Source organism: Anopheles cruzii, chromosome 2 (genome assembly GCF_943734635.1).
Source record: "Anopheles cruzii chromosome 2, idAnoCruzAS_RS32_06, whole genome shotgun sequence".
Taxonomy (NCBI): Eukaryota; Metazoa; Arthropoda; class Insecta; order Diptera; family Culicidae; genus Anopheles; species Anopheles cruzii.
In genome coordinates, this window is record NC_069144.1 from 49,146,580 (window position 1) to 49,171,292 (window position 24,713).

General features: G+C 49.0%; 1 protein-coding gene across 1 annotated transcript in view; it reads right to left on the reverse strand.

Annotated features, from left to right (window-relative positions):
* Positions 1-3,236: 3,236 nt before the first annotated feature.
* LOC128269076 (protein bric-a-brac 1-like) overlaps positions 3,237-24,713 on the reverse strand; it is a 56,199-nt gene continuing 34,722 nt past the window's right edge. Inside the window, exons 3-9 of the mRNA XM_053006425.1 lie at positions 12,810-13,523; positions 12,504-12,642; positions 11,427-12,134; positions 11,167-11,351; positions 10,629-11,086; positions 10,267-10,546; positions 3,237-8,847 (exon numbers count right to left, since the gene is read on the reverse strand). Of these exons, the coding sequence (XP_052862385.1) occupies positions 8,368-8,847; positions 10,267-10,546; positions 10,629-11,086; positions 11,167-11,351; positions 11,427-12,134; positions 12,504-12,642; positions 12,810-13,523 (2,964 nt within the window). The 3' untranslated portion in view covers positions 3,237-8,367. The remainder of the gene's footprint in view (positions 8,848-10,266; positions 10,547-10,628; positions 11,087-11,166; positions 11,352-11,426; positions 12,135-12,503; positions 12,643-12,809; positions 13,524-24,713) is intronic.

Below are 24,713 nucleotides of genomic sequence, written 5' to 3' on the forward strand. Positions count from 1 at the left end.
CACCGGCTCGTACGGCTCTCCGGGCGCTGATGCTCGGAATGTAACGTGTTTCATTTTTAATATTACAAATCGGAATTTCGTTTTCCTGGTTCCGGGGTGCGCGCACGATGACATCACTCGACGGCCGGCCGGCGGTTGTGGTGAAATTTATTTCGGGCGCACCCAGCAGCTGAAAGCAAGGTAAACACTTTGTGTAAATAATCGAATAATCCCGGCCGGGATCGGCATTGACCAGATAAGCGCCGAGCGCCGAAACTCCTGGGGTCCAAAACAGATTGCGGCGGAATGGTCATGTTCGCGAGCGGCCGCCCGGTCGTTTGTTTTCGCTGCCGCCCCACAGACTAGGTCAAGGAAGGCATCCGGGGAACGACGACACGGCGAGTCGTCGCCGTGTGAAATGTTGCTCTCGGTTTTTCGCCACCTTTCCGTCCGGATGACCACCATGCTCGCCGCCGCAGCCGCGACAGACGGAGTTGAATTATTGCGGCAAAAATCGCAGTTACCTTCACACCGTTCACCCTTCAGGGTTAGACCGTGGTAATGTTCCCGTCCCCTGGAACGACAGCGCCATTTAATTATCCGCTCACCCGCCGGACGCCGGTCGCCTGCCGTCCCGCATCCCGGGGTCGTGTCGGCCAGGAGAGTCCGTTGTTTCTAACAGCATCCATTGCCCGTGTACCGGCCCCGAGGCGGGCATGCTAATCTAAACAAATTGGTTAAAACAGCTCGTGCAGCGAGCAAATGGATTACTTCACGCCCGCTCTTCAATTAAAGTAGTTTCGACGATCAAATTACGCGCCAAAGCTGGTTCCCATAAAATGTCCGAAACCCCGTTCGGTTCGCCATTTCGGTAGCCGGCCGGCTGGCCGGAGACGGCGTAAACAATACGCCACGAATGCGTCCGTTCTAAATCCGTCCAACCACGGCGAGGTCTTGTGGTCATGAGGAGCGAAGATTTCCTTCTTCCTATCGACGTTTTCGGGACCTTCGCCAATGGACCGGCAGCTTGGGTGGTGTGTGCCGCAACCTGATAATCAACCTGCAACGCCACGGCCACCAACGGAAGCTAAGCGCGTTTTTACGCCCCCCCCCCTCCGGCCGGCAATTGGGTGTGAAATGGCGGCGCTCTCGACCGGTGCGGCGGTCCCCATTGTTGAGCGGTTTCCGTTTCTCATATTACGCCCGCTCGTTTGAGATAATTTCACTTGGAAAATGATGGCTTCAAGATGGTCGCACTTCAGCCCACACGCGGAACACACGGGTCCGTGTGTTCCGCGGTGTTCGAAAACTTTATCGCTTCTCCGTTAATTGCAGCGCACCCGTTTGTCGGGCATCAAAAACTGCAGCATCGGATTTCTGGCACTTTCGAAGCCGGGAAAACGCTGCCTCTTGATGTGTGCACCACCCGGGGCAGCGTAAACACCGAGCAGGCTTGGGATGAATTTTTGCCCTTTACGAGAGGAACCAGGCGCCTCCATTGAGCATTCTGGTTCTGGGAAACGAACACCAGATGGCGCGATAGGCAACGTTTTCGAAGAGCCCATAAAATAAATAAATCTCGCTGGTGATCGCGGACCTTGCCGGTACATCAGGTAGCAAAAATTTCACGACACATTAGTTCGTGTCTTAGTACCTGCGAACGAATTAGCCCGGTTGCGCACCAGCAAACGACACATGTTTAGGATCGCGGAAAGCGCAAACAAACATTGCCATATTTTCGCGCTCTTGCCATTCGGCCGGGTTTGGGGTGCAGTTTACGGTCTGACACTGATGCAAGACACGCATTCCATTCCATTCGCTTAGGACATTGGCTAAATTTAGACTAGATCGGTTCAACGGCCCTTCCTTCTCAGCCAACGAATTCGACCACAGATGCTTAAGTTTTAAATTTCATTTGAAAGATGTCTCAAGCGGCGCAATAAATGGAAACAGGGCCACGAAATTAGTGAATTCCACACCATGTTCACTGTCTAATGCGTGTACTCAAAATTGATAGCTTAAACTTTACAGTTGTACTTGTAGATTTATTGTATTTATTTTCATTTGATTTTTTTATATATCCCGATGCTCCTTCGTTCCAGAAGATCTCAGCAACGTATCCGATCAGCTTCTTTTCTCGTTTCTTTGAAAACTATCCGAGTTTTGCCGAAACTAATGCAGATTTTGTATGAAAGCCCCCTTTTGTAAAGTGGAGAGGGGTTTCAAACATTAGTCACAATATTTCTTCTTCCCAAAAACTCCCATCTGCAGAATTTGGTTCGATTTGTTCTAAAACAACCCCAATTATACTGAATTTTGTGCTACGTTCGTATGGAAGCACACCTCCGAGAAGGTGTGAAAGGGTCGAACTGTCCTGTATTCACTGTCCGGGGTCACAAAAATACGCTGTGCAAAATTTCACACGCATTGGTTCAGTAGTTTTGGAGAAAAAGCGGAACAGACGACGAACAATTTTTGAAAAAATCTGAAAAAATTCCGAAACCCGAAAAATCAGAAATTTGACTAGGGGACTCGCTTTTGACTCGCTTACTCACGTTCAGATACTTTTGCAAAATAAGGTCAGTTTGCTGTCCCCTATTTGTTGAAAATGTTTATAATACCATTGCCACCATTAAAACTTATATTTCTGACCATTCTGACTTCAGAATTATGAACTTCAACATCTTTTTCTCGACTTCAACATTTTAAACGAGCGATTCCAAAAGAAGATATACTCATATTGTTCAATTCAAATTATTCAAATGATCACCCAAATTCCCTTGAAGTTGGATTGTTGTAGTCGTCGAAATAGTAAATCGACGTTACATTAGAAACATTCGATGTTTCACCGTATGGTGAGAAAAACATCGACGAAACATCGAATGTTTCTAGCGCTGCTGCAATTGAGAGCGATTGGCGAGAGAGTTCGCAGGCTCTCCCATTCTCCCAGTTTTTCATTATTCCCATCTGTCTCTTTCCTTCTGCTGTTCCTAATTGCACTCTGGATGTTGCATTCTCGCGACTGCCCATCGGAAACTGAGAATGTAGAGACAATCGAGAGGAGACTACTTAATTAGTGCAATACTCAGCGCATCTCAAATTATGCTAGTACCTCGATAATACTGAATGCCTTTTTCAGTTATTTGGCAGTGCCATTATTAGTAAGGAACTGTTCCAGTTGAATCGTTTCGGATGCTCACGTACGCGAGTAACACAAATCAAAACGCAAACACGTTTCATTTAAAATATCCGTCGTTTTTATGTTGTTTCTGTTTTTATCGCCACATATATACCATTATATATGCTTGTATATATAATATAGTGGTTTTGCATGTATATATTCCTTTCTTAAATCTTGTTTTACAGTTTGTACACATATCAGTTGTATTTTTTTCTGCCATTATTTCTTCGGTTCACGTGGATGCGCGGCGCTAATGCAATCTGTCCTGGGAGGGATGGATAAAGATGCCTTTTGTTTAGGATCTACTACGTAATAGTGCAATGTCGCGTGCCTTCGTCGTTCGCACGCACGGTTCCCCTTTTGATCTGTGTCTAATTTGATTATTTTCGCACCGAGGCGCTACTCTGTTCTCTAACACACGTGTGTGGCATGATGGAGGCTCTAAATACTGCCGCGGCATTCGCCCACATTTGCACTGATAATGTCACCTGTTGATTTGTGACAAACACACACACACACATGACCAGGTATGTGTTAGGATGTTTATCCTTTGATTTGTTTCGCTTCGTTCGGTGCATTTTTTGCCTAACGCCTTCGACACACCTGTATTGTTTTCAGCTAGTGCAGTAACCATGTCCACTACACAACGCATCAACGAGTTTACCATTATTGCCGGTATTACACAATTAGTCGCTATATGTATTTTGATAATAGGTATTGTTGATTGGAACTCCCGCGTACGGCATACGCGCAATAGTTTGTTGTATGCCATAATGTTCTTTTAGGATTTGTGTTATGATTTACTTTATTCGGTTTTGCACTGTACTGCAGCAGCTTGTGTGACGCATATAACTTCAACTATTCGGCGTTACTATCTCTCATAGAATGCTCCAATACGCAACAGGTTCAATTCAAAGGGGAGACAGCTGGAAGAATTACGTTCATAATCAGTGTAAATCTATTACGTAAACAGTACAATAAAGCCAAGGGAATTCTGAAACACAAGGAAAACTTCAAGCATAACAAAATCAAATATTGTCACTGATGGATTCAAGTGCTCCGCTTATCTATGTGAAATTATTATGTTTGGAGAGTTTCACACGGAGAGAAGAATAACACAAGACAAAGACAGAATTCACAAAACAGGAACTTAATTGTAATCGTAGTTTGGTTAGCCAACCTAACGGAACGCTCCGTTCAGAGGAAGAACACTATTGACACCATATATCGTTTCATTCTTTGCTACTGCTAATCCCTTCCCTAGTCGAGTTACGATGCTTACTGACGGCGGTATGAATAACAAAAACTGCTCCGTTGTGTCTGTTGGGTCTACACAGCATATCGTGGCTTTAAAAAAAAGCTTACGCGTGTTCTATCCTTTTATTGTTTCTGGAGGGTAGTCTCTATTTTATTATTTTTTTTTAACACTTTATTCGTCCGACATCGTCCGACTTTGCTTCCCCAGTTTGCGAGAGAGATGATGCGTAAGGAGCCCTAAGAATTGCATCGCTTAATGTAGATTACTTTCTACAATTCTACTGCCACATGCTAAAGATAAAACATAACCCGTTTGTATGACAATGAACAATATGACAACAGAACAATAAACCATAACAAATGTGTTTGTGTGTGTAAGAAAATATGTACGGTGTGGTGTGTTTTGCGTTCGTGACATATTAAAACACACACGAGGTGTTTCTTCTCTTCATAGAGAAAACCGAACTGTTTGCGTGGGCATCATACACTATGGACAATCTCTATTATGTTTCTGTTTACTGTCTGCGCTGTCGCCGTATTTCTTCGTTTAACGGTCTGTCTACGTTTTCCAATCATCGTTATCGATTCTTTATAGTCAGTTTTAATTTTAAGCTACATATAATACAATGCACTCATATGCTACGCTTTTACCTACGGCCACAAGATTATCAAATCTGTTTTTGTTTTTCCTAGAGGACGAATTTTTCTTCCATTTACACCATGTCGTTTCGACGCAACCCAATGGGACAACGCATTTCGTATCCGCGGTGCTTTGCTCTGAAGCTTCCTTCCAAGCAGCGAACCGCCCGCCACATCTCCGCCGCAACTAGGCCGTGCCCGTCTTTCGATCGATTTGGAGTTGCTGTCGATCAACGGACATCTTAAAATGTGTCGTTGTTTGTCAGCAGCATAACCATAAGTTTCCCACTAAACGTTCCAATTTCCCTGTATGGTTTTTCGCACGATACTCATTCAATCTTTTTCTCAGTTCCCCCACAGGCCTGGATTCAAGCGTACCGCTATCGAAACCCAATTAGCTCGAGTAAATGCAGCTAGGTTCTTTCTCTCGGTAGCTCCACACTACGCCAGAGCAAAGAGCATGGATTATGTGCGAAACATAAAATGCTGAATGCGAGACTACTGCTGTTGAACATCGTTTCTAGCTCGTAGCCACATCGAACTGAGCTATTGAATAGAAAACCAACAAAAACAGCGACAAACGTAAGAGCAGTAATAAAATTGACTGCAACAATAAAATAATAAGAAACGCCAAAAATGAAATTCGATGTAGCGCATTACAGAACTAGTCAACACAACAAGTCAACCCATCAGGCGAAGAAGCTAACACATAGCTGAATTCGTGATACTCGAACGAGATAACAAAAAACGAAACTCATATAATTTTAAAAAATATATTAAAAATTATTATTTGCTGCTTTCGGTCCTAATTACGTGTGTCCACCGTAGAGTCCCTGAATATCTCCGTATTGGCTGTTATTCTTCGTGGGTTGCCCATCATTATTCTCATTGTTTCTGAAAGAGCAACTACCTGTCCACAACGAAAAGAGAGGTTCTACTAAACCAGATCGCACTCACGAATCGTGATTCTTAATACTTTTTGTGTGATGTTTCCAAATCGTATCTCCTCTTCTGCAGGGAGTACACCTTGCACTACACAATCAATCAATGGAGGGTGTTTTTTGCCATTCTGAAATCTTATTCATTCGACTCATCCGACTACTAAAACTCATATCACCATAACTCGTTCTTGTATACATGTTTGGATGTAATGCCGCACCCGTGGTAGCCGCTCCATACACGCGCACGCATTTGTTTATGCTTCAATTTGGAAGTATTGATGTGGCAACGTTTTGAACGCCCACCCGTCGTCCACATCCTAATCTCAATTAATCTGAACTCTCTACTACTCCTCCGCAAGCGCATTTCGTTTCGCTTTCGTTTCTTGATGGAAGATAATTGTAGCAATAATTGCAATGATAATAATAGTAATAATAACTATCAAAAGAGAAGGATTAATAATAATAACTCAATACGTATTTGTAATGATAAATTTAACCGTAAGAGCAAATTTAATATAACTACTGAGATAATAATGTTGTTTTTGTCACATTTCGTTGAGGTTTGCTTCCCTTAGCATCATCTCGGGGTTTGTTATTAGGCGTGCCCGGTCCGCGTGTTATGTAGCGCAAACAGAAATAAGAACACTAACAAGACGTGGTCAATCGATAATCACTTCCAGAGTATCGGGAACATAAGTTTTGTATAAATTCTGCGTCCAACTTTTAACGCATAGCGCTTCTTTTGCTTTGAAATATTCTACAGATCCAACTGCTATTAATTCTTTCAAAGACTACAATTATGCGCCATATCAAAAACCCTGCAACAACCGTTACGCCGTACACACACTAAGTGAAAGAGTCACAGGCAATGAGGCGCTGAGAGTGAACGCATTGGACTGTCTGCAACAACGGCTGACATACACCTCTGTTGAGATTATTCTTTGACATGTTTTTAACATAACTAATCGGTGTAAAAGTAATCATGTCAATGGTTCAGTCATTTTTTATTATATTTGGATAGTCACTGTAGTGTATTACCACAAGCTTCGAAAGAAGTGTGTGTGCGTGCGTCGCTGTTGAGAGCTGTTGACAACACACAACTAAATTGGCGCACGGGCGCTTAAAAAAACGGTTGCTTCAGACTTTTAACAACAAACGAGCATCCGAAGAAAATGAAAATTAAACCATTTGTAGCCTATAATACGGAAGGTAAATGCTTTCTCTCTATCAGCAAACGATAAGTCACATTTCAATGTCTTTACGTGGGCCTCTCCATTTTAGGTTATTCGCATCTCCTGCATTATTTATCTCGCTCTACACTTCACAACAACCAGGCGCAGTTGTGTAGTACCACCGCGGGGAGTTCATGATTTGGCAACTGTAACGACGTTCGTAGCCCGAATCGGCCAGAAATCTAAACCCAGCGTTACGTTAGCGACAACGCCACGGGGATGAGGAAGCATTTGTTCAACTTTACACTTTACAGTACTTTCGCTGTTGGCTGCCATCAATTGGTCAACAATCTGCCGCACAGTTTCGATTTTATTACTGTACGCGGCGGCACGCTGCCACACATCGGGTTTGGAGGGGCTTTATTTTACTAATGTCTAACTCATATGTGTTAGCCGTCTGTCCTGTTCCTGTATCAGCATTACTCATAGAGCCCCTCTTTTCTGACTTCTGGCTTCTGTCAATCCATTTCGACTACGCATCACACACCTTTTGTTTATCCACATCCATTAACGGAGGGGAGATGTTTAGTAGGTTGCACGGTTTACTAAAAAATAACTAACTATAAGTCCAACACACACACGTTAGTTTTTGTCCGATCCGAACACTTTGTGTGGGGGTTTGTGACTCACGCTAGATAGAGAGACCTTTAAATTAGCTGCGTTTTTCTTTGCACATTTTTGATCGAACACTGCCCGCTGACAGGTTTAGTTAGCGCTGTGATGTGAACTGTAACAAAACATTCTTGACGTGACGCACTTTTTCTGACATCTTTTCCCGCCTGCACTTGCCCTGTGATTAATGTAGTGCTCGGACCAGAGCACCGGAGTTCATGCCAAAACTTATCAGGTCTGGAAGATACGTATGAAGGGTGCTGTATTGCCAAAAAAGAACGTCGAACGTGATACTATCTCGATGGGAGCAGCAGAATAATCAAACTATCGGAAGCACCGGGAACCAATGTAATCCGCGTACTGTACTGGCGAATCTTCTCCGTACTTTTCTGTATTAATGCTTGTGGTACTACTATTGATCAGTCCTTGCGTCGATCGTGCCGTCATCGTAGTGATGCTGTTGTTGCTGCTGCTGATGATAGTGATCGTGGTGCTGGCTGTAGCGATGACGCGGACGCCGGTGCTTTCAACTTCTGTCGTTCTCCTGCTTGATGATGTGGTACATCGGGTGGTACTGGGGCTGCTGTTGAATCGGTTGCAGCGGCTGTTGGTAGATTATGTGGTGCTGCTGCGGAATGATGTGATGCTGAATCAGCTGCGGCTGATGGTGCAAGTGGTGGTGCTGCTGCTGATGCTGAGCGACCACCTGCTGCTGCTGTTGCTGCTGTTGGTGGATCTGCTGATGTGGATGCGGAAGATGGTGATGTGCGGGATCGATAATGTGAACGCTAACAGGTGTTGGCGCCGATTGGACTAAATGGTGGGAGAGTTGCTGCTGCTGCTGTTGTTGCTGCTGTTGTTGTTGCTGCTGCTGCTGTTGCTGCTGTTGCTGCTGCTGCTGTTGTTGCTGCTGCTGCTGTTGCTGCTGCTGCTGCTGCTGCTGCTGTTGCGTTGGAGCATTGCTCGTTGGCGTCGATGATGCCGACAGTGCAGGATTGTAATGTTGCTGGAATATTCGGGTGGGGTTTATGGGATTGATGTTTCATCATTCACTTTCTGATCAGTTTGGATTTATTTTACACTAATGCTAACTAGTATGTATGAGTATATGATACGTAGTACGTAACGGCTAACAAGACACAAAGTTCAACGATGGACATTACTAACGGGTACATTATTGTGCAAGGTCTAGAGTGTATACACATTTCCGATGCAGCAGCATTATGGTGAAAACATCTACCACTACCTGAACTCAACCATTCGAAACTCAAAGCGACATTTGTGCATTTCATACCACCCGAGTGCAACAGACATAATGCAACACATTCCAACCGAAACCATCAAACCAAGTTATCCTGTAGCGAGCCATCATAGCCATGGCACGCATCACGTTATGACAACAGTCTAAAAACAGATTTAATGCTCTTTGCTCTCCAGTCAAATACTGTGAACTAGTCCACTGTACACTCTTGACTGACAACACTCTGTATATTTAATGTGCATAAAAGAATTTATGGCCAAAGTGTTTCAAGAGCTAGAAAGCAATTTGCCCTACGATTGATGCGCTCGTAATAGAAAAACCAGATAATAAGTGGCAGTTAATTGGTTTATACAATTATAGGCAACCAAAGTGGGTTGATTGGCCAATGGCAGCAGCATTACAAAAAAAAGCTTCACTTAAAATGCTCTGTTACGATGATTGATAGCTTTACAAAGTACTGAACTCATGGTAGATACTTGTATAATCAATACCCCTTCACCGATTTGTACAAATCTAGCAAAAATACTTTAAACTTAAATATGCTAAACCAGTCGAACTATTTCTACAACAAAGGAATACAAAAAAAACAAATGAATCCCAAACAGTGAAGAGAAGACCATCACCAACAGCAGCTGGCAAAAGGCGATTCAATATGACACAAGAGCAGAGAAAGGATCAATCAAATGTGGTCCGGCACTCGCCGGGAAGTACTTTATCGAAGTACCTATCGTCCTCCTTCACACATTGACTTTACTACTAGGTTCATGGCATAATTTACTATTTTCTTCTTTTAGATCGGTTCATCAAATGCGTCGCATCTTTCGAACGGCTGATTAGTGTGTGGGGTGCTAGCGATCTGATTGTGATAGAGAATGGGATTTCAGATAGATTTTTACTGAATCACGGCCAAAAGCTGTGTTCATCTACTCTGCGCCGGCATGCTGTTATATACACTGGCCCATGGAGTCTACTTCTCTACCCTCATTGATTCTTCTCTTTCGTTCTGTTTCCTACGCCCTACACTCTCTACTCGGTCGGTCACACATCTTCCTCCCTGTGCCCTGGGTGTAAAGTGGTGTCTACGTCACTACAACTCCCCGGGGGGCGCGAGGCATTCGAAGTAGGGTTTTGGGGGTTTTGATTTTAATAATAGCTGTAATTTACCGTATTCTCTGGACTATGATCATTATGCTGTGGTTCTATTTTAAACTCCATCTGGGGACTACCACCGACGTTGCTGTTTCCTCCTCCGGCACCGGCACCGCCACCGGTAGCAGCAGCAGCAGCAGCAGCGTTTGACGAACTGCCACCACCGCCGCCACCGCCACTGCCACCACCACCCGAGCTCGGCGTATCGTACTTGCCACGCTTGAACCGACCGTACAGCGAGCTGTACGGCAGGTTGTAGTGGATGGCGGCTTGATTGATCGACATGTGTCCCTGTCTGTGGAGGAGGAGCGTGTGACGGATACACGGTGTGTTTTAGAATATTACGCTGCTGAAAACGTTGCCAACGACGGACTTACTTGACTGATTCTAAGGCTTCCATCATCGCGTCCTCCGACCAGGGCGTGGGGTTGGAACGCGAAAGCTCGATCCCTTCGCGCTTGCACCGCCCGTACAGTGTGCCGGTCGGAATGCCAAACTCGGTGCTCGCCTTCTGCACCGACGTCTGTCCGGCGCGAATCGCTTCCAAGGCACGGTCTAGATCCTCCGCGGACCAGGTGGTGGGCGCCGCGTTGAACGGTGCCGCCAGCCGTATGCCTTCGCGGCGCGCAATCTTGTAGAGTGTGGACGACGGAATGCCGAACGCTTTCGAGGCCTTGTTGGCCGAGATCGTCCCCGTGCGCAGTGCTTCCAGGGCGTTGTTAAGAGAATCTTCGTTCCACGTCTTCGACGGACCCTCCTTCTTGGGCGTATCGATACCGAGTCGATGGGCACGCTGCCAGAGTGTGGTCGACGGAATGCCGTACGTTGCGGAAGCCTGTGAAAAGGCAAGTGCGTTCCCAATTACCGCATTTTACACATAAAAGCCGCCACCATCCATCCATCCACCATTACTACCTTGGTCAAGCTCATGTTGTGAGTGCGCAACGCTTCCAACGCCGACTCCATATCCTCGGCGGTCCACGTCTTGGGTCCGGTTGGCGTTTTCGCCTCGTTCGGGCTGGTGAGATTGGTGTACTGGATCGAAGACCCGTCCAAAATGCCCGCCTTGGAATCCTCGCTTGCGTCCGATTGATACATATCTGGCAAAAGATGTGAGAGACACGTTAGGTAGGTAGTTCACACAATCAAACAAACAAAAAGGGCAAGGGACGTACCGCTCATCTGGCTTTGGTTCATAATGCCGGAGATTTCCGGTGTCACCACCATGCCACTGCTGCCGTGCATCGATGACTGATCTTGCTCGACCTCCATCGTCTGTTGCTGCTGCTCGGCATCGTTAATGATTTCCTGTTTTAAGTTCAGTCTCGGTTTCAGCAGCTCCTCGCCTCCATTGCTACCATTGCTACTGGTGGCGGCGCTCGGTGGGATGCCCGTCGCCCCTCCAGCTGCCCCTCCGCCACCACCAGCGCCACCACCAGTTACCAAGTTCTCCGGATGTTGACTGGAAGATGAGGACGATACACTCGAGGCGGGGCTGTGAGTGGTCGGATGGTGCTGTTGCTGCTGGGGATCCATCAACATTACGTGCTGCTGCTGTTGCTGCTGTTGCTGCATGTGTGGTGGCGAATGTCGGTGGTCATTTTGTGGCTGCTGCGCCGGAGGCTGCGGTGTTTGCCGATGCGCCGCCGCCGCTGCTGCCGCCGCTGCCGCTGCCGCCGCTTGTTGTTGCTGCTGCTGCTGTTGCAGTAAATGCTGTTGATGCAACAATTGCTGTTGCGCCTGTTGTTGCGCCTGCTGCTGCTGGTGGTGCAGCTGCTGATGGCTGATGACCTGATTGTCCAGTTGAACTGCGTTCGGGGGATGATCTAGTGAACGTAACGTTTCGAATTTCACTCGTAAATCACCATCGTTTGGCACAGAATCTGAGGGGGACACACGCAAGGAAAACGGATCGTTGGTCAGCACCACGGTCTACTCTACCCTACCGAGTCCATTTGTTTATCTTTCTACGACCCGTGCAACCCATGTCATTGTCTACAGTTAATCTACCAGACATAACTGACGGCGAGGCTCTTATGGTACACGATGGCCAGTTTGTGAAAACAAAATGGGCTTCTGGGTGTACAACTTTTAACGATTGATTGATGAAAGAACGGAAAAATTAAACAAACAATGCACAGCTCTCGAAGTCACCAAATAAGAGACCCGTCCGTCGCAAACCCGACGCAAACAGTACACAAAAACTATGTCAAATTAAACAAAAAATAGAGAAATAAAAAAAGATTACTAACACTTACTGGACAGATCACGGGTATCGTGGCTAGGCGCACAATTAATGTCCACATGTTCTGTCACCGGTGTCGCCGTGGGTGCTGGTGGTTCCGGTGCAAAATCCAAGTAACCCATCGGTACGCCCATAACGGAACCATTCTGTTCGGGGGGATGAAAGAAGAAAACGCACATTTTAGTCTACAGTCCCGTTCCTGAAGGGCAAACTGTTTCCTGTGAGCCGGGGTTCTCTCTTCGGTTGCCACAACCAACCAACAAGAAGCGGCCGGCACGTAGGCGAGAGGCAAGTTTTGCGATATTTTACTCACTATTCCAACGCCCATGCCTAGACTGGCCATTTTGCTGGCAATCGAGTGCTGGTGCTGCGAATGATGATGCTGCGGCAGGTGATGATGATGATGATGATGCAGGTGAGGAAGGTAGTGTTTATTCTTGGCCGCAGAACTCCGCGTCTGGCTGCTGGTGGTAGTGAGGTCGTGTGATTCTACCACTACTACAGCGGACGGCGATCCATCGTCCTCCCCCCTTAGGCGGCTACTGCTGGTCGTGCTCGATGCTCCGGCCGCGGACGGGGAAGGCGTAGATCCACCCGCTTCACCACCGTGCTGCTGCAGCAGGTGCGAATGAAGATGGGGCGGGTGGAGATGGTGGTGGTGATAGCTTCGCCCTTTGCTGCCACCACAACTTTTGCCGTTTTCACTATACCCGGAGGACGCCTGCGAAGACGACGTGGAACCGTTACCGTGCGATCCTCCGCCGGATCGACCACCAGCGGCAGATGCTCCAGCACCGCTGTTGTTGCTGCCGCCGCCACCACCGCCGAGCCCACCGTACGATCCCGATCCGGGCGGTGGAGGTGGGGGAGGAGGTTGCTGGTGGTGATGGTTCCGGTTATCCGGGGGCGAACGCGATCGATACGGTTTGTAGCGCTTGAGCGCGGGCGAGTAGTCCTGCTCGTACTGTGGTTCGCCTACCTCACATAGGCCCTTGATTTTCAACTGTTCTGCAGTCCGTAGTAGGCTCTGGGGAGAAAAAACGAAACCACAACATTGAAGTTATTTGAACCACCGGATTTTGCAACTTATTTCTAATCAACTTATTTCTTATATTAGAGAATGAAACAGTCCTAAAACGAACCGAGAGTGTGGCTTCTAATTAAATTTAAAAATGTCCCCCTGGTACCACTGATAGGACCACCTGGTGGCGTGGAGAAAGGTGCAGGAAAATCCGCTAAAGGAAGTGTTACACACAGGGTAACAAAACAAGCTGGTGGTCCCCGTTTGTGTTCCGCTGCTCTTATTGTTGCTTCCTTGCCACACACGCACACACACACACACCGCAGGCAATGAAAAGTGCACGGCGGCAGCGCCGCGACCTTGACAGCCGTTAACCTGATACTCAATATTTACACATTCGTTTCTCCACACCCCTGGTTTACCTATCCAACAACGACGGACAGACATAGGGGAAGATAACAAAAAAAAATAATAACGACGCACAGGAGGAAGCGAAGGGGCAAAAAGACGTAAGATGAGTCAAATATATGTAGAGAGGGAACAAAAAAAATCTGGATGGAAACCAATAAAAAAGGAAAGCCCTCACTGTGGCCGCGCACACAAAACGAAAACATATTCCACGTGCTTTACATTCTCGTTCTGTTTCTTCTCCTTCGCTCCTCGCTCTCTCTCTCTCTCGCACACTCTGTTGATATTTATGCCCCATATTTTTACGCTATTCACATTTTCATCTTCACCCAGCTCTGCGCGCATCATCGCCGCGCCATCGGCGCGTTGTGTCCTCCTTCGCATCATCATCGCAATCTTTCCCATTTCTCTTTCTAAACAGCGACACATTCGCTTTGCCACCCTCTCCCCCCGCAGCAACCCACACAACACACATTATCGTCCTCCACCTTTCACCCCCTACACAATGCCGGCACTCTACCCTCCTCCATCGCTTTCCCTTTTCCTTTCCTTTATTTTATTTTATGTAACGTCGATGGGTGTGTGTGTGTGTGTGTATGTGTTTATTGCTTATTTTTGTTTTGATTCCTCGCCATCATCTGGCCGTGCCGGGTCGGGATGTTTAGCGCGGCTTGGTCTTTCCATTTCAAACGAACCACGACGTATCGGCACGCAGTTTTGTCGAAGGACACAGTCGATAGGTGCAACCAGTAGGCTGGGGCAGATATGCCATGGAAGCATCAAACAACGTTGTTCCTTTTGGTTCCTTATTTTTAATCATCATCTGGAACGGATCGCACTTGAAGTATCTAAAGGCTCGTCCACGATCGGCAGAGCAAAAGGATTTCGATCATATGTTCTGGGCAAGTCGCCGATTGACGGCTATAAACACGCTCAGAGGAGACAGGTGACGTCTTCCAGTCAGGTGACATTTAAAACGGAGCAACAGCCCGAGCAAGTTTACCATTCAAACATAAATACTGCCCAGTGCGGCCACCAGACACCACTTGGCTGCCGATGCCGGACCATCAACGACATCCTAATTTTAGAATGGCCGCTATCGCTTGTCTCCTCTGAACGTAATAAGCTCACTGTAAGGTACTTCTCTTCTTCTTCTTCTTCTTCTTTGGCGCTACAACCGCTGAGCAGTCTTGGCCTGCACCAGAGACAATGTTAATCTCTGATGCTCTCTGTAACATTTTTAATTTTTACGGGCGGGATTGTTAGCCCCGCGCCAACCCCCCTGTCACGCCGGTATCGGGAATCGAAACCATGGCCGGTTGAGTTACAACCGATCCCGGGATTTGAACCACGGCCAGCTGCGCTGACAGCGAAGAGCGCTACCGACTGCTCTATCAGCGGGGGCACTGTAAGGTACTAACACAGCAAAAGACCTTGCCGTTGCGTAGTCTTTCTGATGACCTGTTGGTGCAAAGAATTGGTTCTATTTTATCGCCACTTACTCTGGAAACTGCATTTAAACAAGATTTGCGACCATTCGACATTTAGCGTCGTTAATGGAGCCAAACCACATGCACCATGAAAACAGGTTAATGTGAACAAAGTTGTTAATCCGACCGTCGATTTCAGTCAACAGATTAGCGTGCGGAAGCATTGAACGAAAAAATACTTGTACGCCCAAAAATGTGCAATCCATTGCGTAGTAGTGGTGTGAGATCACGATCAACAACACCTCACATTCACGATCGAGGGGTCCCCCAGAAGCGAAGATAAGCGAACTTTTCTTTGTCGTTTTAAAACAATAATAGCACATTATCGCTCAAAACCAAAAAAAAGGAGGACCATACACAACACCCAAATAACAGCCGACGCCCTGGGCAACGGACGATAATCACAAGCAGTGGATGTGCCGCCATTGTCGACACGCGGGCGTCGTCGTGATGGATGGATGACGAGAATTAATGAGATTAAAAATTCACAAAAATATCCCCTGGCGTACCAACGTGGCCAGATAGGGCGCGCACTCGATCGAGGCAAATAAACGCGAGTAAATGCGCGTTCTTCATTCACTAACATTGATCAGTTTTAATGGTAAAATTCTATAAAGGAATAACAACACATCCAATTAGTCGTACGATGTTTCATAGAAAAATGAGCCCCGAAAGTATTATGGAATCGTTTCTTTTTTGTACAGCCTCAATACTTTCAAATTAATTACAACACGACAAAATGAACTTCCTTTCTCGAAGCCTTCTCTCCTAAATAACACGCACACACAAACCGCGGACCATGATCGATAACGATGGATTCGAAAAGGCCCCGAAGGACCACACTCGCTCGCTCACGCGCCCAAACTCCCCGCGGGACAAACTAGGATAATCAATTTGAATTCCCGCACAACCGCACACACACACACGCCAATCGACCGAGGGCACTAGGTATTAACGAAAGCAGCAAAAAAAAAATCGGGCGACCAAAATACGGACCAACCTCTCGAAGGGATTCCAATGTGCGCCCGACTCGGACTCGGGTCTGCGACCATCTTTTGCAAAGCAGCAAAAATAAAAAGAAACGCCGAACCTCCAGAGCGCGCTCGCAGCAAACGAATGGCCAGGCCAACCAAACGGCGACTGAAAGGAACAGGCCAAAGGAACGGACGCACGGTTACGTCGGGCATTCCACCGCCGCCTGCCTGTGCTTCGTCCGTCCAGAAACATAGTCAAGGGAAAGAAGCCAAAGAAACCCAAGGAACCCATACGAACAGAACCTCGCGCGCGCGGTACAACAGGAAGCGTCCACGACGACGGCGACCGTCTGCGCCAGCAACAAGGATAAGAAGAAAACGATAAGAAAGCGCGAAAGAGAGAAAGGAAGCAAAAAAACCCAACATAATCTAGCAGTCGGACAGCAGCGGCGTTCTGTGTGGATGCGAGCGAGCACTCGGCCGTGTGTGTGTGTGTGTCAGTTGTCCACTACAATTTTTTTCTTCCCCTCTCGCTCCTTCGAACCCGCACCCGCACTGTGGCTGGCCCTCGCCGTCATTCGCGGCGGGTTGGATGATGCCGATTCCGATGCTCCCGGAGAGTCCGAGCGATACACATCACACACAGCAGCGGCGGCGCAGCCTTGGTGGCCTGCTGTGCGCCCCCTTGCTATTCCTTCGCCTTCAAGGGGGTAGAGGACCCGCCGTCCGCCGTAAGCGCCGACTCGCCCGCAGAGTAGTAGTGGTGCGGACGGACGGATGAAAGGACAGGATTGTGTGTTGCGAAAAAAAATGCGCGCACACAAACACACACGCCCAAGGAGAAGGAAAAAATTCAAGAACCGCTAACGACGACGGCGAAGGAAGCAGAAAAAATGTTCGCTTGTCGCACGCGCGCGTGTTGGTGTGTGCGGCCGCGGCGAGTCCGCATCGGGCGCCCGCTGCCTTCGATTTTTTTTTTGGTTTGGTTCTTTTCTTCTTTTTTGCGCTAGTCCCACCATTCCCGGTCTCATTTCTGCATGCCCGTTCCCGTCTCACTCTGGCCCCCGTGCCCGGAAGCCAGAAGGCAACTGGGCGGGTGGTGGGGCCGACAGAGCGCAGTGTCACCGCCGCCAACGATGTCGTTTCTTGGAATATCTTTTTCTGACGACAGCGACGACGACTTGTGCCTCGGTATGTGATGGCTGCTGGCTGGCTGCCCACCGCCACCGCCGCTGATGCTTCCTTCTGGAGCAGCTTCAGTAGTGATGGTGGCTCCTCCAGCCAGGAGCTGCTGTCACAGCGAAGGTACAAGGAACTACAACAAAAAAGAGACTAAAAACTGTCCAATTTTTTCACCCCGAGCATATTACCACCACATGATCACGTTTATACAATACACCAGCAGCGACAGAGGCGACGTAGCAAGCGACGACAACGCGCGCGTCCTTATGCACATCCATCCACTTTCTCTTTCTCCTTCTCTCGCTCGCTCGCTTGCTCGCTTTCTCTCGAACGTCAGCGTCGCGTTCGCACGTTCCGTTGTCTTATTCCCACCATCTTTGCTCTCTTTTCCCCCTCAGGGGTGCACTCTGCGCGATGTGATTTTTTCTTCGTCAGCCAGATCGCAAGGAACAGGACTCTCTCTTCCAGCGTGAAGAAGCCAGCGAGCCAGTGCCAGTCCGTGGCAGCGAGAACGAGATAGCCTTTCGGGACCGTGTTCGTGTCGTGGGCCCCTCTCTCTCTCGACCCGTTTTCCGCCGGTTTTATAGGCCCCCGGAGGAGTGCACGTTTTTTTCCGCTTGCTCCTGCGGTACTAGCTACTACCTGCTGCAAGCGCCCGCGTCCCATTTTGCCTCGTCGTCGTCGTCGTGCCCGCACTACTGTATCCTTTTTACTATAAACCCCTTTTGAGTGCTCAATACTCCACACACAGCTTCAGATTGTTTTTTGTTGTTGTCCTGTTCTGTGGTCGTCTTTAAGGGAAGGAAGAAAAAAACTCACGTCCAACCCGGCGCAACCACAACAACCCCCTCCTTCAACTGCCACCCGGAGCGGGCCCTCATCAGATATCAGGTTGTGTTCTCGTTCGTTCGTTCGTTCGTTGTGTATTGATTAGTGCCACCCCCTAATTTTTATTTCAACTTTTTACATAACCCTCCGGCCGGCCCCCGCTCGGAGTGTGTTGTATATACGGGGCGGCCACGGCGCACCGATTTCAGGTCCCCCCACCGGCAGCGTCTCATCAACCCCATTCGAATAAGAAAAAAACAGCAAAAGTAAACTTGCTCCAGAAAGTAAGTGTAAGAAAAACAATTCAAAGAGTCGGCCACAGAGAGCGCGGCCCTCGCTTCCTCTGCCGTACACAGGCGTCGCAGGATAGTGTCACACAAAAAAGGATACACTTCGAGGAGGCGCAGCAGCACCCGCATCGCGCGATCTGGCGACGACAACATGGGCCCCACACGCCGTGGGTAACGGGAACACGGAGGAGCGCAGTCCTGCGAATATGTTGTCGTTGCAGCTGCTGGCTGCCGTGTGGCCACGTTCGGCAGGAATTGCATACAGGCAGCAGCAGCCAACAACAACGACGGCAAAGGCAAAAGGAAGAAAAAGGCTCTGCGCGTTCGCGTTTGAGGGCCGGTTTTCTTCTGCGTGCTGTTGGCAGCATCGCCGCCACACGCATCGCTAGAGACTTCAACAATTCTTCACTTTCTCACGCGGAGAGCAGTGTCTCGATCTCGGAAATATAGGTGACAAAAAACACGTTGCGCACAGCCGGTAAAAAATACCTCAGGCGAATTCGAAGGACATACAAGTGATGCATCCTCAACGTGGGTTGGTATGCTGTTGAGGGCATTTGTTTTTTCGCTCAAACAGTTTACTGGAAATCCTTTAGTTTTGACACACATTTTTAAATCCAGCAGCAATGATCCTTCCACTCTAGTGGACGAGAATTAAAATCGTTAAAAGGTGCAGCAGCAGCAGCAGCAAAGTACACCAAACGCAGAGAGAGAGCATTTTAGCATGTATACATTATATGGCTGTTTAAATAGACATAAAGCAATCGTCTATTTACTGCACGTTCTGGAAAAAAAGAACGAGCTAATCATATCTGCGAACCCCGCCACCCCAGGAGTAGAAATAAACGCCCATCGGAATCCCATCGGAAGCGCGAGACCGTGCGCATGGACAGGAGGAGGTACGGGGCAGGAGTCAGGCCGATTATCTCCAAAGGCTTGTCATCGTCGCGCGATCGTCGAAAAAAAAAGAACCCCCGAGGAGCGACACAGCAGAACACTCTCCCTCGCTCGCTCTCTCTCTCGCGCTCGTATTTAATTGAAGGCTCTGACGCATCCGTCGTCCCACGGGAGCTCTGGCTCTCGAAAAGTCCCTCTACGTGTGCAAGTGTGTGGTGCCTGCCTGCTGGCAATCCACTTCCAATGCTGCACACACATCGAAATGTATACATATATATGTATACATCATATACCGGACAGGCAGCTTGCGCCAGAAGGAGAAGGTGTAACCATTAACCAAAAAAAAACACGAATAATAAACCTGTTTTTTCGGGGCTCCTTCATGAAGAAGGTTTTTTAATTCGTTTCTAAACGTGTGGCTCCCCACACAACAATCTCGGAAGACGGGAGGACTCGCCGGACAATGACGGGGAAGAAAGAGAGACGCAGAGAGCTTTCTTTACCAAACGACACAAACAAAAAATGGTCACGAGACGTGTTGTTTGTAAGGAACGCCAGAACGGAATTCGTGAGCAACTTCCATCGGCCGACTATGATTTAGAACCACTCCGGGGGCTCTAAACAGCCCGCATTCCGATGCGTGTCTCCATCGATCGACCGTTGAAGAAATGTCCTGCGTCCGCACAAAACAACGTCGATCGATCGATTTCGAAGGTTAAATCGTCTAGGAACCAATCGATAGGCGAAGATCGATAAGAAATGGCACACCCTATTTTGAATTGAATGCACTGAAAAATTGAGTTTCCGGACCAAAGGACCCAACCTGAATGCAGAATTCTTAAGGGAAAAAAGGCTGTCCAGTAGAAAGGGTGGCCACAGCTACCACCACTACACTGGTGAGCATTCATTTTCGTGCCTTCTACCTGCCGCCACAAAAACTGTCCATTGATCGTGTATTTGGAGAGCCTTGCGCGTTGCGCCTCGCCGCTGCCGCCGACGGAGATGCGTGGCATGTGGCAGGCGCAAAGTCGCTACCCAGATTCTCGGAACTGTCCCACCCATACACACGCATTGCAAGCGATCGCAAAAGTTCCGCTCTACACAACAACCCACCCAAGGAATCGCGACGCACATATCCTACAAATATCATTGCGCCGCAAAATAAGGTCCTAGGCAGCCAAAGGCCCTTGGCTGATGATGAGAAATGGCACGAAGCAGAAAAAAACAACCACAACAGGACCACCCAAAATGCTCCTTTTGGCGTAAGCATCCCCCCAGGTGGCCATTTTTACGACCATGTCAGTGTATGTGTGTGTGTGGTGCTTCTGTGTTTTTTTGTTCTAACGATCACTAAACAAACACTTGCTCGTCACTTTTGACCGTTTCAGGATACGTTTTTTCACTGTGTAACCGCCTTCTACTGCTTCGAATGAGTCCTTTTTTTGCTTCTTCAAGGACCACACACGGAGTGTTGTTCTGGGTGGTTGGTTCAAGGATCAAAGACAAATATAACTCAATCAGCACGGAACACGGCACGCTATCCTCATCCTCGATATGTTGATTCGTCATAAAACGATGTGCAATCGTCCTTTATTCTCCCCTCGGGTTCTGTCTAAAACACTCAACAGCCACCAGCGCTGTCCTTCGTTTAAGGAAATGGCCATTTTGTACAGTAAAATCTTCGCTCCTCACACATTCTGTGGCACAAAATAATCCCATTCATCAGTTTTGTGGTACTGCGTAGAATATTCACAACAAATGCTTCACTTCAGAGTCGGCACACGATTGAACAATCGGCGATCCGAGATCGTCGTAGTGTGTGATCCTCCTTTGTTTTATCACAGAAATTCCAACCGAGGCGGCTACTTCACGAATCGTATTCGTCCTGGTGCTGGGGGACCATCATCCATTCGCTTCGTAATCCTTTTTCGCTTCTATCACAGCCCCGGTGAAAAGCTCTTGGTCGTCGTCGGCGCCTACTAAGAGCCAGACCAGAGTCTCCATCGCGCTTAGCGCTTAGACGCCGCACGATCGAATCGACACACGTCACACTAACATCCGATCGGCCACGCACACACACACACACCCGCGACCGCCACTGGACACCGGCGCGTCAAGCGTTGCTGGCCGGCGAATTTCACATGCGTACCCCACACACTACTTCAGAGAGGCCCCTGGGTCGGCCGTGTTATCAACTCTTCCCACTGTGGACCTCCACACACCTCCAGGATTAACCCGGCCGCAGGCGGGTGCAGGATTAGCGGCCCCTTTGTGGGAAGAAGGGCTCGTACCTTTTGTACCGCGAAAAGATGCCTTCGACTTGAACTCCGTCGTTCTTGCCTGCTGATCAACTCGAATTTTGGCGAAGGAACACCCTGTGCGCGACTGGCGGGCGGGAGGGCGCGACTGGCGGGCGGGAGGGCGCGGACACACACCCCTTCTCTCTCTCTCACACGCGCGGACCACACCGACCAACCGTCCTGAGCCTGCTGTCCGCTATCCCAAACTCGACGACGGAACACTCGCACTCCGACGATCCGAAGTGGCGCAGCCGAAAAACTAAACTGAAGCCCCGAAAAAAATCCACCATTCCGCTTGATCTATCTGCCGAGCACGCACCACCGCGCACACACACAGGCGCACCCGCTGTACGGGGCGCTCGCACACCACCGTACTCGGGGCCCGAGCGTCGCTTCGCGTCGGAAAGCTCCGCTTCTCGCTGCTCCACCTCTACAGGCCACCGCCACCACCGCACCGGCCGCATCCGCTGCTGGCCATCTTTGACAGACGGGCAGCAGCGGGCACACATACACTACGCCAGCGGCAGCGAGAGGGGAGAAAAAAATCTTGAGAGAAAAAATCCGGAAAAAATTTGCCATATAAACACTCACACACCGAGAGTCGTTGGGTTCTTTTTTGTTTTTTTTTTTGGTCCGGTCCTCGTGCTCACAGGCAGGTGCAGCCCATCTCTTTCGCGCACCGCGCGTCGCTCGTTGAAGCCGTTGAAGAAAAAGTTCAACGAGCGAACCGAAAAAAAAACAACTAAACTGACAGCGGCAAGGCAGAGAGAGCGAGAGAATGCACGGGCCGGCAAAGGATGGCACGACGCAAGTTAAAAATGTAACTTACACATCCACACACCGTTCTTCCGCGGGGTGTGTATACACTTGCCGCAGAGCCCTGCCTAACCTCCCACCCCTTGCACCCGATCCCAGCCGATCGATGTGTGTGACGGGGCGGCTCTCGCAGGTACCTCAAACGGCACGGCTCCTGCTGCTTCCTGCTCCGACCTCGCCGCCGGAGGACCACCACCGCCGCACAATCCATCACACATCCCTTTCTCGCGTGCGCTCGCTGCTCAGGGTTTTTATTTTCCCGTTTTCCATCCATTTTTCTTTCTCTGCCCATTTTTCCCGGCCATTTCCACATTTTTATTTTATCGCTCTCACTCCGGCCGGCGCTATGCGCCGTGGGCCGTGCGCCGTGCCGTGTGTGAACCGATCCATCATTATAGGAGACACTTTGATGAGATGTTCCAGCGCAGAGCATCCCACAAACACACACACAAACAAGGGCAGGGCTCGTGCGAAGTCGGCAGGAAACGCCGGGCCGGGTCGGGCCGAGAGTGTGTGACGGTATTCGCAACATAAAAATCGCACACACACAAAGGCGCGTTCGAATCTGCAACTGTGAGACCAACATATGACGTCGACGAATGTGACACGCACGCACGCACACACACATCGCCACGGAGGTTCGCGGTTGCCGGTTTTGTGGCTGCCGGTCAAAATCGGATGAAGCGACACAACGAAAGCGAGGCCTGAAACGGCCGCCGCGTCATCAGGATCAGGAGATGAAGTCCTATGCTAGACGCAAAATTTTGCGCGAAATCAAAGTCAAAGATCAGCGCGGATCGCTCAGGCGAAATATTTCAAGCTGTCAATGAAATGTCATCGGCCACCGCATGCTGCGTTCGTGTATCAACTTTAGATTGTTGCTGGTGTTGCATTAGATGACGAGCCTGATTAGGGAGGGAGAGAGCGCGAGTGAGAGCGAGTGGGCACGGTAAAAGGAAAACAAAACATGTCATAATTTCCACGAAATTTTACAGCACCCGGACCCGACTTTCCGGCCGGCTTTCCCGGCTTCGGCCGGACGGACACTTTCTCTCCGTGACGCACGCCCTTAGAGGCTGAGAATGAGAGAGAGCGAGAGACCGGTGGCGGGGCTTGAAAGCGAACCGTGAAAACACACATGTGACGAGGAGGATGACCTTGATTTTGGGCTTCCCAATTTTTCGCCACTGTTTTCACATCCTTCACCCCGACGGCCGCAGTGCGGAGAGTTAGAGAGAGCGCGAATCGCGACCAATAAAAGGGGCCGCCGATTGGGGCCGTCGCCGCCGCCGCGGGGGCATCGCGAAACTCCGTGTGTTCTTGACTTTGACGGTGACGCGCGCTCGCTGCTCCGGGCGCGCTTCTTCGGAGTGTGTTGTGGCGGAGCGTCGACATCGTAAAAATTCACGCACATACACACCGCCGGCCGGGCCGGCAAACTGATGTTTCGGAGGAGCACGAGGAGCCGCAGCAGCAGCGACGGCGCCCGGCGTCGGAGAGCGCGCAAACGAGATTAATTATTTGCATATGTGGACATTCACCTTCGAAAATTAGAATGTTCCGTTTTCGACGGAGAGAGAGACGGTGACGCGCAACGAGTGAAGGGCGGTGGGGGCGGCGGCGCCACCGTTTGGTAAATTGGCTTCGGGATATCGCCACGTCGATCGCGCAGAATTGATCGAGATCCTAACGCAAGAGTTTGGAAACTAAAGTTCTGGGAACTATAGTTTCACTCACTTACCACCGGCGCACTGTTCCGGGTCTATGTTGTGGCCGAAAAGTGAGCTACAACACTACCGGAATGCCGGAAAGGCGTAAAATCGTAGCCCTCGCAGCGAATCGTGCGAATTAAAATTAGTAACAGCAGCAGCCCGCACAGTGTTGTGAATTGTAATCGTTAACCTTGGCGAGGTTAATGATACACCCGGCTCAAAACTCACGCAGAGCATACCACACACATACACACAGACGCACGCACGGTTCAGCGTTCGACAGACAGGGCTAACGGGCG